The following is a 15,828-nucleotide window of genomic DNA, read 5'->3' on the forward strand; positions in this document are numbered from 1 at the left end:
GTGTTTATTTTGTGCACAGAATTTGAGGGAAGTATATAAATGGATTCTGATGAAAGAGCCATAGACTGAGTTTTGGAAAGAAATCTGAACAGTCTTAGAGTGACAGAAATATGCCACTGCTATCACTGTGGTCCACAAACACTGAGGTCTTTGTAAAATCTTTGCTGAGTTAAAGATCATGCTATGCACTGCCCTTTACTTAGGCTCCATTCATGGTCTCTTTTCTCAGTATGAAGTGTACTAAGTCTACACCAGAATCAGTATTAGTGTCACATGTTTAATGACCTGTCATAAGTAACTCTTGCCTCAAACTCATGATCCTAACTGCATACTGGTGTTATAGACATGCAACCCCATGCCCAGCTCCCATAGCTTCATTTAAAGTGAAAATAATGGCTGGGCATGGTGGCGCATGCCTTTAATCCCAGCACTTGAGAGGCAGACGTAGGAGGATCACTGTGAGTTCAAGGCCACCCTGAGACTACTTAGTGAATTCCAGGTCAGCCTGAGCTAGAGTGAGACCCTACCTCGAAAAACCAAAAAATAAAAAATAAAGTGAAAATAATTCCCTGTTAAGTGAACTTTGGTGGGTTTTTTTTTTTTTTCCATGTCTGCTTGAATTGAACTTACCACAGGTTTCCATTAACTTTGGACCATGCTTCAAGTATCCTCCCAAGGATCTCACTTACCACCCTGTGAGTAATACTGAAATATGTACTTGTATCTTTTTGCATCTTTATTGTTTACTGTGTCTCTTAATCACCCACTTTCCTGTTTCTCATTCCTCGTACAGATGAGTGACATGGGCTGGGGTGCCGTGGTGGAACACACACTGGCTGATGTCTTATATCATGTGGAGACAGAAGTGGATGGGAGACGCAGTCCTCCGTGGGAACCCTGACCAGTCCTCTTCATGAGACATGGACTTTCTGGGTTATAAGACTGGGATTTCTGTTTTTTAATTGTCAAGTGTCCTCCCAAAGATGCTGCAATGTACAGCCTGTACTTTCAGCCAGAATAAGGAGGCTGAGTAGGACTGGCAGGTTCCCTGCCCTTCACATTCACTCTCACTTCCAGGAACTGCTCTTATTTTGTGTGCCATAAGCCAATAACCGGTGACCCCTGGATCCCACAGTGAAATTGGTGCTGTACTACATCTCAGCCAACTGGGACCTGTTACCTACTGTATTTTCTAAGGAGTGAGTAACTTTGCCCAACCAGATAACTTATTTAAAGATGTGTTGTTCTGTGTGCATTGACTCCATCCCACCTAATTCCCACAGACATTGATGGGCCTATTTCTGAGAGCAGCTGACATCAACGGCTGTACATTCCAAACCAGTCTAAAAGCTGTTTCTTTTTGATTTGGGTTTGGGGATCTCTGGATTCAGTAGGTCCCTTCTAAGAACTAATTGTGAAAGGAACTGGCCTGCCACTTTAACAGAATTGGAAATCTCTAATAAAATTTGTTTTCAAGTTTGTGTGCACTTTGCTTCAATTCAAGTTGGGTTCCTCATAGTAACAGTGTCAGGAATATGAGCAGTATAAGAAAGGGGAGCCAGGCTCAGAAGGAAGAGTAAGGTCTCTCTCTCTCTCTGTCTCTTTCTTAATATTTTTATTTATTTATTTATTTACAAGGAGAGAGGGGATATGGGTGCACCAGGGCATCTAGCTACTGCAAACAAACTCCAGATGCTGGTGCCACTTAGTGCATCTGGCTTTGAATGGGAACTGGGGAATTGAACCCAGGCAGTCAGGCTTTGCAGGCAAGTGCCTTATCCACTGAACCATCACCTCCAGAGCCCCCCCCCCCAAGGGTTTTATGTATATCTCAACCCCTCTATGCTGCCCCTCCTTTAACCTGTGAACATTGGAATGTCAAGGTGAACAAGAGTTGAAGGGCAATTGGTCTCTCTCCAGTTGTTCTTGAACATGGTGTTGCTCTGATTCTCTTTCTAATCATAATCATGTCATTATCACAGTCTAGAAGGTAAGAATGAGCCTTCATTTCAGGTTCTTTTTCTTAAAAGAAAAAAAGGGCTGGAGAGATGGCTTAGCAGTCAAGGTGGGTGCCTGCAGAGCCAAAAGACTAAGGTTCACCCGGTGTGGTAGCACACGCCTTTAATCCCAGCACTCAGGAGGCAGAGGTAGGAGGATCACTGTGAGTTCGAGGCCAGCCTGAGACTACATAGTGAATTCCAGGTCAGCCTGGGCTTGAGTGAAGCTCCATCTCAGGGAGAAAAAAAAAAGACTAAGGTTCAATTCCCCAGGACCCACATAAGCCAGAAGCACAAGATGGCACATGCATCTGGAGTTCATTTACAGCAGCTAGAAGTCCTGGCATGCTCACTCTCTCACTCTCTCTCTCTCTTGCTCTCTCTTCATACCTCTATAAATAAAAATAAAAAATAAATATTAAAAAAGAAAAAAATTATTGCTGGGCATGTTGGCACACAGCTTTGATCCAAGCACTCAGGAGGCAGAGGTAGGAGGATCACTAAGTTCAAGGCCTGGAACTACAGAGTGGGTTCTAGGTCAGTCTGGACTAGGATGGGAAAAAAAGCTATTTGAGAGAGTATGGATACGCCAGGGCCTCTTGCCACTACAAACAAACTCCATACATGCATGACACTTTGTGTGTCTGACTTTGAGTACTGGGGAATTGAGCTCAGACCATTTCAGGTTCCTAAATAGTTTCCCCTCTTTTTTTCATTTTGGCCATTTAGAGCAAGAGAGAGATTTGACACACCAGGGGCCTCAGCCACTGAAAGCAAACTTGGGACACTTGCACCACCTAATGGGCATGTGCAACCTTGCACTTGCCTCACCTTTTTGTGTCTGGCTTACATAGGATTTGGGAAGTTAAACATGGGTCCTTAGGCTTCGTATGCAAGAGCCTTAACTGCCAAGCCATCTCTCCAATTGCCTTTTGCTTTTTTGATATATCAGCCTTATGGCAAATGCAAACTCCCAGGATTTCCCAAAGGCTGTGCCACATTAACCAACCTAAGTAATAGGCGAAGTGGTTTACCAGGAACTAAGTGGCATGTCAATAGAATCATCATATATCATTCCTATTGCTATTCTGAATATCTTATTTTTGTTTCTATATTTAAGAAATTTCCCAAGATTCAAGTGAATGTTAACACAATGACATCCACTTGTCTCCTACTTGAATAACCCAGACTCCTTGTTTCATTCATTTCATTTCTTAACAGGAAACCTAATCGTGTGATTGTAGGCTGGGCCTCAGCTTATCAGAAATGCATGTAGGGACTGGTCTGAAAAGGATAGGCCTGGCTATAGAACAAGATCATCAGGGTGATGTCATGTAGAGGAAGTTGAGGTAGTCTGAATATAAATAACCACATGTAAGTACTCTATCCAAATTATAAAAGTGAGTATATATTTGGCTTTCATTAATTAGAGGTTAGAGAAACAGTGGTTTACTTGTTAATACTGCGTATCTGAGGGAGAAGAGTTGGTTGTAATCCCAACTCTGGAGACTGAGAAAGAAAACTTGCCAAGAGTTGCAGGCCAGCCTGGGCAACAGAATGACACCTTGTCTCAAAACAGAAAAGAGGTCCACGAGATGCCTCAGTGGGTAAGGCACCTGCCAAAACATGAGGACCTTAGTTTGGACCTCCCAAGCCCACATAAAATGTCTGGTGTGGCATTCACCTATAACCACAGAGCTAGGAGATCAGATGAAGTCCTTGGGAGCCACTGGCTGCCAGCTTGCTCACAGAATCAGTGAGGTCTGAGTTCATTGAGAGCCCTGTCTCAAGGAATAAAGAACAATTGACGCCCAACTGAGACTTGACTGTGGCTTACACATACACATGTGCACACAGGTATGCATGTACATGCCTTAAGGGCTCACAAAATAACTAATCAGATCACCACTGACAATTTGTTTTATTCAAATGTAAAATTAAACAAGTGGTAAAACATCCCCTCAGATACTGCAAAGATAGTTACATGGTTTGAAGGAGCAAATGAGTCAGTTCAAAACCAGTGTTGGTTGAAACAAGCCCTTTACTGTCAGCCTGTTCTCTTGGTACTAGACATTTGTTGCTTTGTGATGTCTCAGCAAGTAACCATTTTCTTGTAGCTGATAGTGAGTGGGTCGTGAATGTGTCTTAGAAATGCTTCTCTACAACTGTCCTCACCCTTAAGCCCCTAGATAAGCAATAATTTCATCTGTGTCAAAAGTAGAATGAGAAACAATAAATTATAATAAATACCAGGTGCTTCATTTTAATACCTCAATAAATAATACCAGTATTCCTGCTACTGCTGTTTTGTTCATAAATACGCTAGAGCTCTATTTCCAAAGGGTACATATAACCAACACTACTAAAACTATAATGAACCAGGCTTGGTGGAACTTGCCTTTAATCCCAGCATTTGGGAGGCAGAGGTATATAGGATCGCCATGAGTATGAGGCCACCCTGAGACTACAGAGTGAATTCCAGGTTAGCCTGGGATACAGTGAGACCCTGCCTCAAAAAAAAAAAAAAACAAAAAAAAAAACTGCAAACAACAAAATGGAAAAGCTTCAGGTAGTAATAGTTGTTTTTTCATCTTAACACATTGAGCAAAGGAATCCCATTTCAGTTGGTATTTTTAAAACATGACTTCTCTGAATCCTGGGAATGGGAATTTGTTATCACCACATTGCCCCTCCTACCAGCCACTTTCTCTTCCCAGATGATAACTCTTGAACCTTTTCTGAGAAGTTGGTAGCTCTGAGCCAAGTCTGCAACTGTTGATTGACCTCAAGTAAGAGAAGTTTAACCTTATCTTTGCTGTATTGGTCAGGTTCTTATTTGACACTATCCAGTTAAGTAAATGAAAATTCTTAGTTGTAATTTTTATCTTTTAGGACCATTAACTTACTGTCAGTAATAAACTAATTTTTTTGGTTTGGCTTCTTATTGTTTTGTTGAGGGGGGTTGTTTGTTTTGTTTTGAGCCAATCCACCTGCCCTAGCCTCTGGAGTGCTGTAATTACAAGAAAAAGTCACCACACTTGGCTAGGTTGCTGCTGCTTGTGAAAATTACATTTTCATGCAAGATTGTAGTAACCTTTTTTTGGCGTGTGTGGCATGTGTGCAGTGACTGCACATGTATTGCTAGAGCACGTGCAGAGGCCAGAGGAGGGCTCCGGTTGTCCCTCATCACTCCTCTGCCTTATCCTCGGAGATAGTCTCAGTGAACCTGGGCTTGTACTGTTTTTCACTTAGACTTGCTGTCCGAGGAGCCCAGTGATCTCCTCTCAGTGCTGGGGCCACAGGCAGGCATGGATGAGGTTTGTACGTGGATGCTAGGGATCAAACTCAGGTCCTCATGCTTGCTCTTACAAATTTGAGCCATCTCCCCAGCCCTATCTGATAGTGGATTCTAGATAAGTGAGTGACATAAACCTCCAGTAGGTTCTTTTATTGAACTAGGAGATTTAGTTTAATCATAAAATTTTGGTCCCAAACTCCTCTTCTATAAAGCCATAATCTACTAGGAATGATTTCTTTAAGACTTTGAGACAACTACAAACTAAAGTTTTCATGTCATGTTTCTTTATTCTGACTGGTGCTGATATAAGAGGTTAAGAGCCAACCTAATAATTAGTTTGATTTTTTTTTCCTTTTTTTTAGTTTTTTTGAGGTAGGGTCTCACTCTAGCCCAGGCTGACCTGGAACTCACGATGTAGTCTCAGGGTAACCTCGAACTCATGGCGATCCTCCTACCTCTGCCTCCTGAGTGCTGGGATCAGAGGCGTGAGCCGCCATACTCAACAGTTTGATATTTCTTTAGAGAGAAAACTTGAACTATGTAGTCTGGACAATCGCTCTTGGGAAGAGTTGCTTGTTCTTGGCTATATTCCTGAGCCTTCTTAGCAGAAGAGCAGAGGGTCCTTGGAGCCCCTTGGGTAAAACTGTACCTTTTCCACATACTGCTGCAGGGGATGGAATCCTGGAGCCTTAAAGCAACAGTTCCCAGTCCTTAGCGCCCACTTTACCCTTATTAGCCACTAGTGTTTTTATTTCTTTTTTCTTTTTCTCATTTTAAGGCAGGGACCTAGGCTGACTTGTACCTCACTCTGTAGCATTGGCTGGCTTTGAAACTCAAAATGATCTTCTACTTCAGCCTCCTGAAAGCTGGGATTGCAGGGGTGAGCCACCCCATCCAGGTCAGCCACTAACATTTTTAGGGTGTTTTTTAGGTACGCATGTAAAAAACATTTAACACATAATCTTAGCCTTCGTATTCATTTCACACAGTGAGGGAAATTAGAAGTGTTTCTCCCTTGACGAGCCTCACTGCATTCTTGGTTCTAAACTTTTACCAGTCTGAGTTCTAGTATCAGTAGTGTACTCTTCCAGTTGTTGCGGGATGGACTTAAACAGACTTGCAGGCTGGTGCGGCGGGCGGGCAGGAGCGGAAGGCTGGCCTTAACACCGGGCCTGGGAATGAGAGTTGGACTCCAGGCGTTTGCGCAGGTGGTTGGCAAAATCCATCTGGGTCTGGGACAAGACCTGGTTAATGACTGTCTTTGGCAGCCACCCCTGGAACAGAAGAGAGAACATATGGCTGTCTTGTAGGTGCTGTTCCAACCTGGACACTTGGTCCCCCATCACAGGCATAAGGTACCTTGGGCATGGTTTTCCTAATCTGTTTATAGGTGCAAACTTGCACTGCCCTGGTGTTAGGACAATGTCAGAGGCACAGGACCTGTTAAGATAGGATTCTCGTCTTTCTTGCTATGTGACCCTGAGCAGATTACGCCCTTTCTCATACTTCAGGTCTCTGAACCCAAGTTTGCCTCTTCCATCCTAGTATTAACTAGTCCCGACCCTGCTTAGCTTCCAAGATCAGATGAGATTGGACATGTTCAGGGTGCTATGGCCTTAGACAAGTTCGCTTCTCTAAATGGTGATAATTATAGAACTGATTTTTTTGTTGTTGTTGGTTTGTTTGTTTTTGTTTTTCAAGGTAGGGTCTCACTGTAGCTCAGGCTGACCTGGAATTCACTTTGTAGTCCCAGAGTAGCCGCGAACTCTTGGCGATCCTCCTACCTCTGCCTCCCAGTGCTGGGATTAAAGATGTGTGCCACCACACCTGGCTTTTTTTTTTTTTAACAGTCTCATTATGTATATTAGGTTGGCCTGGAACTTGCTATGTAGCCCAGGTTGGCCTCAACCTGGTGATCTTTGTACCTTTTCCTCTATGTACTGAAATTAGAATTACAACAGGATTCTTTCTGTTCTCTGTGGAAGGAGCAAAAGTCTGTTGTTCTCACTGCCCCATCTCCTGGGCCACCTCTCATGCTCCTCACCTTGAGATCAATACTGAGCAGCCAGGTGAGTTTGGTCTTTGAGGGACTTCCAGGCAGCGGGTGTAGCACCATGCAAGTGGGACCGTGCTCCGCTCTGGCAAGAGAGAGTCAAGTAAAGAAACAAAGCACTTCTTAATGCTGACCACTATACTAACCACATTTCTAGAGTACCCTATCTTTTCTTTTAAAGAATTGCTAAGGCCCACTGAGAAACTGAGCTGATAACTTCCCCATGTAGACCAGCTGACAGAAAGCTGGAAGAAGTCATTCTACATGCAGTTCAATGGGAGAAAGAGATACCACCAGTGAAGATACTCAACAGTGGACACTGCAAACCTTACAATTGGCCCGCCAGGCCAAATGAGCAAACGGGTGCAATAGTGGCATGTCTGTCATGGTGGAAAACAACGGCCCTCCAATTGGACTGGAGGCCCGCTCCATGGGAGAGAATACATCCCTGATACTGAAAACTTAAAACGGGTAGTCATGAACCCTAGGGGTGTAACATCTGCTGATGTCTGGATAAATGTATATACTATGCTTATCAAACTTCCCAGTAAGCACTTCTCTTAATATTTATACCCTTATATTAATGCTATTCTCACTTTGGGTAGAGAATCTTCTCTTTTCAGATGGCAGTGACCTTGGGATGACTCAGAAGGTACCATAGTGCTGGAAAAAAGTGGCTGGAGTACTGAGTAACATCTCAATCATACCTTCCAAGGCTCAGGACCTAATGCGGAAGAGGTGGCGGAAAGAATATAAGAGCCAAAGGAAGGGTAGGACTCCTTACAATGTGCTCCCTCCAGACATAAAATGGCCTGGATGTCCATGACCTCATAGTGCCTGACACTACCTACACAAGACCATCATAAGAGAAGGAAAAGATGACAACATCAAAATAAAAGAGAGACTGATTGAGATGGGGAGGGGATATGATGGAGAATGGAATTTCAAAGGGGAAAATGAGGAGAGGAAGGGTATTACCATGGGATATTTTTTATAATCGTGGAAAATGTTAATAAAAATTGAAAAAAAATAAAAATACAAAGAAATGTTCCTGATGAAAAAAAAAAAAGAATTGCTAAAAGGGGCTGGGGAGATGGTTTAGTGGTTAAGATGTTTGCTTGCAAAGCCAAAGGACTCAGGTTTGACTCCCCAGTACCCTTGTAAGCCAAATGCACAAGGGGGATCCTGCGTCTAGTGTTCGTTTGTAGTGGCCGAAGGCCCTGGCACACCCAATATCTATCTCTAGCTCTCTCTTTCAACTAAAAATAAAATTAGAAAAAAAAAAAGAATTGTTAAAAGTATTTTTAAAAAAATTTATTTGTATGTAGGGCAAGGGGCACCAATGTCTCCTGCAAGCAAATGCCATTTTTTGCATCTGGCTTTATGTGGTTGCTAGGGAATCCAACTCTGGGTGGCTGGCTTTGCAAGCAAGTACTTTAACCATTGAGCCATCTTTCCATTCCCAACTCTGTCTTTTCTAAATTTCACAAGGATATACCTTTCACTAAGGGCTGCTTTTTTTTTTTTTTTTTTTGAGGCAAGGTATCATTCCAGCCCTAGCCGACATGGAATTCAATGTGTAGCTCCAGGGTTGGCCTTGAACTCACAGCTGTCCTTCCACCTAAGCCTCTAAGAGCTACTAAAGACCCGTCCCACCATGCCTAGCTCAAGGGTATTATTTAACAGTTGGCATAGCTTATGAGAACCAGTGGTGATTATAGGCCTCCCATTGTGCCCTCTGGTTATTAGCAGGATGTCAGGAAAAGAACCAGTCAGGTCCTGGTAAGAGCTCTTAGGAGACTCAGCCACCGTTTTAAGGGATGTAAAATATGTCATTATTTTAATCACCAGCACTGCTGTGCTTGAAAATGTGAACTCGACTTAAGCCCCGCCCCTTGCTTTGGGAAATTAAGGTCCTTTGCATACATTAGTTGAGTAAGAACACTTCTGTTGCCTGTTGAATTGGTTTTTTTCTTTTGTCTTTCTCCTAGCTTTGGAAATTGAGAATCTCTGGTGAAAAGAAACTAAGGGTAGGACCAAGCATTGGCTTCTTGGAGCTGGGCACTGAGACTGGCACATACTGGGTTGCATGGCCACAGGTCTGTGTTAGGAGAATGAAGTTTTGAGACTTCTGTCAGTATTACCTGATGACACCTTTCTGCTCGGGCATTTCCTCAAAGTGCGTGGCCATGCCAGCCAACACACAGGTAGAACCTCGGCGCTTGGCACAGCGCACACTCACAAAGTCACGGGGCCCCACCAGGTTTCCTGCTGCAGCTGCAGCCAGCTCGTGAGTGATGACTGTGTCTTTTCCAATCTTCTGCAGGACCTAACCAGAGAACCAGAGTCAGGACCCAGCTAGTGCTTGGGCTGAGAGCCCCACCACAGCTTGGGATCCCTTTGACCTGCCTGTTAGACTCTGCACTGTGGGGTCCCTGCCTCCCACACCTGGGCTTTACTTACCTTGATCTCCTTGACGTTTGGATTCCACTCTCCCATGGCCTCCATGTGCTCCACAAGTTCTTCATAGAGTCTCTCCATGGGCTGGCCCAGTACCACCTCCAACCGGAACACCTTGCCCACACCTGGGACTACCTTACTCAGCACTTGGTCTCCATTCCCCTGCCAGAGAGAAAAGAAGTCCCCACATTAAGGTTAAATAAACATATTTCTAGCCTAGATTTAGGACACCAGCAGAAGAAGGTCCAAGCTGGGCGTGAGGACGCCTGGAGCTCCTATCTGAATAGGATCCAGGAGGAGAGGTGATCATTGCTGCCACAAGCCTTGTACATGGACTGAAGACTGGGAGAGCTAACCTGCTCCCTCTACCCCCTCCCCGCCCCCCGGCGCCCTGTCTCTTTCGTCTTAGTGATGAATGTTGGTGGTGTGGGTAGATCCAACTGAAAGGACCCACACTTGTCTCCCTCAAAGACCCAGAAAGACAAAAAGTCTGATCTACAATAGTTAATTATATCCATAGAATGTTGACCGTTTTCTTTTTTTCATAGTAGGGTCTCACTCTAGCCCAGGCTGACCTGGAATTCACTCTGTAGTCCCAGAGTAGCATCGAGCTCATGGCGATCCTCTTAACCTCTGCCTCCCAAGTGCTGGGACTAAAGGCATGTGCCACCATGCCCAGCTAAATGTTGGGTTTTAAAATTTTATTTTCTGTTTTTTTGTTTAGTATACTTCATCTCACTTCAGAAGGAGCTGGGGCCAGAGAGGATCAGTGGTTTGCCCAGGGACTCTTAGCAAGTTGCTTGCATTCCAGCTTTCTTGACTATTTACTGTCTCCATTACCGTGAGAAGTTGAGCAAGCTTTTTCTGAAGACCACCAAAGTGGATCTAATGATAGAGTCACTGGTTTTGATAGTCTTGTTTCTGGTTCCCAGGGAGAGGACAACATTGAGCAGGGCCTCAGGTAGCGTTGGACCACCTCTGTGCTACACTCCAGCCCTGTGGCGGGGGGAGCCCATGCCACCCACAGTAAGCTCACCCACTGGGTGGGCTGAACAGTACAGAATGCACTCTGGCACTCAGGATGATGGTGCTGACTATAGGGCCTTTAGCAAGCATGGCATCTACATTGTATTTGTAGGGCAACTAACAATAGGAATAATATTTCTCAAATTAGTTTTTTTTAAATATTTTTGTTCATTTTAATTTATTTGTGACAGAAAGAGAGGGAGAGAAAGAGACAGATAGAGAATGGACACACCAGGGCTTCCAGCCACTGCAAATGAACTCCAGACACGTGCGCCCCCTTGTGCATCTGGCTAATGTGGGTCCTGGGGAATCGAGCCTCAAACTGGGGTCCTTAGGCTTCACAGGCAAGCGCTTAACCACTAAGCCATCTCTCCAGCCCTCAAATGAGTTTTTTAAATGTGTATCTGTGGTCAGGCATGGTTGTGCACACTTCTAATCCTAGCACTCAGGAGGTACCTGTAGGAGGACCACCATGAGTTCAAGGCCACCCTGAGACTACATAGTGGATTCCAGGCCATCCTGGGCTAGAATGAAACCCTACCTCAAAAGACCAAAAAAAAAAAGTGTGTATCTGTTGGCTGAAGATATGGTTCAGTGATTGAGGCACTTGCCTGCAAAACTTAATGACCTGAGTTTGATTCCCCAGTGCCCACGTAAAGCCAGATGCACACAGTGGCAATGCATCTGGAGTTCATTTGCAGAGTCTGGAGTCCCTGGTATGCCCGTTCTCTCTCTGCTTGCAAATGAATAAATTTTAAAATGTGTATCTGTCTATGTGTATGTGTTTGTATGAGTGTGGGTATGCACATGCCACAGTGTATGTATGAAGGTCAGAGGAGGACCTCAAGTGTCCTTGCCTTCTGCCTTGTTTTTGAGGCAGGATGTTTCTTACTGGTCGCTGCTGCATAGCTAGCCTAAGCTTCAGGATTCTCCCATCTCTGCCTTCCTGCTTGCCATAGGCACGCTGGGGGTGCTGTGTGTCCAGCTCTGTGTAGCTCCTGGGGATCCACAGTCACCCGGCTTACACAGCAAGTGTTTTACCTGATGACCCATCTCCCCACCCCTGCATGGAGAGAGAGTTATCTGTGAATATATTCTTAGGAGAGTTCTCAACATAAAAATACTTGGTTGCCTAGTGACTAGGCAGAAATTGGGAACAGTAACCCCAGCTGGTCTTGAGCACAGCAGCAGAGCAGTCAAAGCTGTGGGCTTTTCCACACCACCCTTACCTGCTGGGTCTCCTTCTTCCAGCCCTCCTGGTTGCCGAGGATGCCTAGGGCCTTCTGCATAGCTGCCTCTCCTTGCTGGATGTAGGCTAACTCTCGGTCATTGTAAAGTGTCTCTTCTAGCCGAGAACCTGTTTACACAACGAAAGAGCCAAGACCAAAGCCATCAGCTCCTGCCTGCAGGATAGGTTAGACCCAGAGGTGCAGAACTGCAGGCAGGGGTCTGTGCCTCATGTGTAGTGTTTGCATGCTGGGAGCGCCTCACCAGCAGACACTCATGAGCCCCAGCACTTACCAAGCAGGGAGTTCCGACGAACTTGGCCAATCCATCCAGGGCTTGTGTCCCCCAGTGCTCTCCGGTTCAGCTCCTGGCCAATGGCCAGCACAGCTTGGTGCCTCAGCCCTGATAAATGGAAAGACACTTTTGCCAAAGAGCTGGAGAGACCCTTAAAGAGAAGCCATTTGGGCCAGAGAGATGGCTTAGCTCTTAAGGCATTTGCCTGCAAAGCCAAAGGATCCCAGTTTGATTCTCCAAGATCTGCGTTAGCCAGATGCATAAGGGGGCACATGCATCTGGAGTTCGTTTGCAGTGACTGGAGAGCCCATTCTCTCTCTCTCTCTCTCTCTCTCTCTCTCTCTCTCTCTCTCTCTCTCTCTTTCTGCCTCTTTCTCTCTCTCTTTCTCAAATAAATAAATAAAATATTTTTAAAAGAGAGAGAGAAAAAAAGAGAGAGAAGCCATTTGGGGCTGGAGAGATGGCTCAGCAGTTGAGGTGCCTGCTTGCAAAACCTAAGGACCCAGGTTTGACTTACCAGTGCCTACATAAGGCCAGATGCACAAGGTGGCACATGCATCTAGAGTTGGTTTGCAGTGGCTAGAGGTCTTGGCATGCCCATTCTCTCTGTCCCTCTATCTGCCTCTTTCTCTCTCTCTCTCTCAAATAAAATATTTTAAAAGAGAGAGAGAGAGAACCATTCAATCCACTCATCTTACCATGGGTGAAACTGGTTTGGAGAGGGAAGTGACTTGCTCAGGAACACAGATTGCCAACAAAGACTTGAACTAGAGCCAGGTCTTCCCTACTCCCAATCTAGTGCTTGTTAAACTTCTCCAGGCACTTCACGGCCCAGTAGTTTGCCTTTTTGGGGGGAAATAGATGTGCAGGGCCAGCTTGCCCTTTGCCTGAGGCAGAGGTGTTGCAAAGCTGGCTGGATTTGGTCAACTAGAACAATATTGCTGCTGAGTTCAAAAAACTCTACCCTGAGGTAAGGGGCTTCATCAATAGCTAGGGCTCTTTGCATGAGATCACTGTACAGGGAGCCACTATATTTTGAGCTAAGCGAGCCCTGTCTATTTCTTGAGTGCTGCCCCAAGGTCCCCCCCCCAGCCACATTCTCTCTGCCTCACTCTTGCTTCTCTTCATTTTGCTCCTGCTCTTTTCCTGCCAGTGTCTCAAGCTTGCCAACACTGTATCTTCAAGTTGAGGCTGGCTTCTACCACTACTGCTGTGGCTGAGGTTCTTGGGACCCTTGGTACAGGCCTTGTCTACTCCTGAAACAAAAGACAGTCAGGAATAGTTCAAGAGCAGTTTGGAGCCTTAGAACAGAGACAAGAAATGACCTGATCTGAATGGGACACAAACATCTTAGTACCCAGCCCAGTATTTTAGGTGGGAAAGCTGAGGTCTGGAGGGAAAAAGGATGTATCCAGGTTCGCCTGGTAAAGGGAACCACTGGCATCAAAGCCTGCAAGAACTGGCCCCCACACTCAGAGCCCTTCCTACATGGCCATGTTGCCTGAAGATGCCTTGCCAGCAGCCCCTACACCCTATGCTCACTCACCCTTCATGTTGCGCATGTGTCTGTAGGAGCTCCCGGCACACAGCTTAAACGTGGCCAGCAGCATGGTTTCCTGATGGATGCGGCAGTGCAGCAGCTGTGCCCAGGGACGGCCTCTTTGTCTTTTCTGGGCCCCTCAAGGTCCACCTCTGGTCCCACAGCTGTGCCGTGGATCATGTGTTCTGCGCCTTAAATGCCTCCAGCGGAAGGCTGTGCATCGTCACTGGGAGATAAAAAAGCCATCAGTCACTGTGCAGAGGGTCAAGGATGAAGTGATTGCCTCACACTGCTGGCCACAGGGTCGGTGGGGGGGGGAGTTCTGTGTGGAGTGTACAGAGAGCCATGCCCAGCTCAGCAGATGAGCGGGGAATCGCTGGCCACCGAGATGGGCAGCTCAGCAGAGGGCACAGCTTGCTTCTTGGAAGTGTCAAGTGCAGAGCTTACGTCGTGTCCTTGGGCTCCACACTCAGCAGATCTACAAGGAAGGCACAGAAACCTGCATCCCTAAGGTGCCCAGGTGAATACAGTGTGCCACCCAGCCCTGAGAAACCCTGACAGGGAGTAAGCCACGGTGAAGGAACCAAAGAGAAGTTAACGCTGCTGGCTGCCATATGCCTCACAGGCGGAAGCCTGAAGTCCAGAGGGTGGAAAGGACTGGCTCAAGGCCAAACAGCTGGCAAGCGGCAGGGTTCCGGCAAACACACGAGTCCTCCTGCTAGTTGTCCACGGTTCCACCCACGGCCTACACACCTGTATGTCCAACCGCTCACCTGTTAGCACAAACCACCTCTACCAAAGCCCCATTCCGCATTCTCCTCTTAGAGGTCTGGGCTGGATCCAGAATGACGCCAGCTGTGCACTCTGAAGGCAGAAACCCAAGCCCATGCCGAAGCCAACCCCTACTACGCCCTTTGTCGCTCCTCTCCCCTTGCAGCCGAGGCTGGATGGCCCTGCTATGGGGCTTGGGGTGTGCAGAAAGGTAGGAAAGACAGATTAATTTGGATATTCACCCACCCTTACATCTTGGGAGCCCTGTGGTGCTGAGCAAGGACTCATGCCTCAGAATTGCCTCCACTGGTTCCAGGCAAGGAAAAGCTGGACTCCAGCCAGCACCGCTCTGCCAAAACCGTTTTTCTTCAAGGGCGCCTTTGAGGCTGCCTTTTAAGCCAGATACACCTAGCAAGAACATTGCCAGTGGATTTGCCTTTGCCTCAGATGCTGCCTCCAGTGTGTGAGCTCTGGTCCCATCCCCACTGCCCCGAGGCTGAGCCTAAGCAGGCGGCAGTGGCCCTTGTTGCTGGGCCCTGGCCATGGACTGGATGAAAGGGCAGGATCTGCACAGAGCGGGGACGCTTGGAACTGCACAAAGCAGCCGAGTCCTATAGCCTGCATTTCAGCCCCGCTAATGCTGTGTGAGAGGTCCTCAGAGCTGTGGCCTGGAGGTGTCTGGCCTCTTCCTCGGGATTCACTGCAGCCCCTACCTGGCCAAGCCTCCTTTATGACCACTTCAGCCTTCTAGAGAAACTACTTCCTGACACACATCCTCTCAGTGTTATTGGAGAGATAGATATAGCCAGGGCCTGGTTTTTGTATGCTTGCTTGTCTCTTCTGTGCAATGGCTTTGGTTGTGTTTTAAGACAGGGTCTCGGCTAGCCTGGGTTGACCTCAGACTTGATATGCAGACTTGAGCTCCTAATCCTCTTGTCTCTACTTCCCAGGCATGTCCCACCAGGCCTGACTTCTGTGCAGCTGTTACTTCCCAGCCACACAACCCTGCGACTGACCCCAGCACTCGGCTCCCAGAGGACAGAGCAGTCTCTTACTCATGTTGAGGCACTCTTAGAAAAGCAAAGGCACATGTTTGACTTAGGAAACCCACCTGTATAAGTAGGCATTGCTTCTAACCCTCAGTGTGTCCCCAGCAAGACAC

General features: G+C 46.4%; 2 protein-coding genes across 2 annotated transcripts in view; one reads left to right on the forward strand and one right to left on the reverse strand.

Moving 5' to 3' along the window:
- The window catches only part of Ash2l (ASH2 like, histone lysine methyltransferase complex subunit), a 33,331-nt gene extending 31,855 nt beyond the window's left edge, over positions 1-1,476 (forward strand). Inside the window, exons 15-16 of the mRNA XM_004671507.3 lie at positions 636-695; positions 794-1,476. Of these exons, the coding sequence (XP_004671564.1) occupies positions 636-695; positions 794-901 (168 nt within the window). The 3' untranslated portion in view covers positions 902-1,476. The remainder of the gene's footprint in view (positions 1-635; positions 696-793) is intronic.
- A 4,979-nt stretch (positions 1,477-6,455) lies between these two features.
- On the reverse strand, positions 6,456-13,965 carry Star (steroidogenic acute regulatory protein). Its single transcript, XM_004671508.1, has 7 exons — positions 13,902-13,965; positions 12,356-12,463; positions 12,064-12,191; positions 9,812-9,970; positions 9,493-9,677; positions 7,340-7,433; positions 6,456-6,569 (listed from the first exon to the last, which is right to left on the reverse strand). Exons 1-7 carry the CDS (start codon positions 13,963-13,965, stop codon positions 6,456-6,458), a joined length of 852 nt encoding a protein of 283 aa, XP_004671565.1.
- Between the last annotated feature and the right edge of the window lie 1,863 nt (positions 13,966-15,828).

This window comes from Jaculus jaculus, chromosome 12 (genome assembly GCF_020740685.1).
Source record: "Jaculus jaculus isolate mJacJac1 chromosome 12, mJacJac1.mat.Y.cur, whole genome shotgun sequence".
Classification (NCBI taxonomy): domain Eukaryota; kingdom Metazoa; phylum Chordata; class Mammalia; order Rodentia; family Dipodidae; genus Jaculus; species Jaculus jaculus.

Excerpts from the sequence above, each read along its gene's own strand:
- Star (XM_004671508.1), bottom strand. The coding sequence starts at position 13,965 with ATGCTGCTGGCCACGTTTAAGCTGTGTGCCGGGAGCTCCTACAGACAC. Across the intron at positions 9,971-12,063 it reads GGAAGAAGGAGACCCAGCAG|GGGAATGGAGACCAAGTGCT; the intron begins GTAAGGGTGGTG and ends TCTCTCTGGCAG. Across the intron at positions 6,570-7,339 it reads TGCTCAGTATTGATCTCAAG|GGGTGGCTGCCAAAGACAGT; the intron begins GTGAGGAGCATG and ends CTTCTGTTCCAG.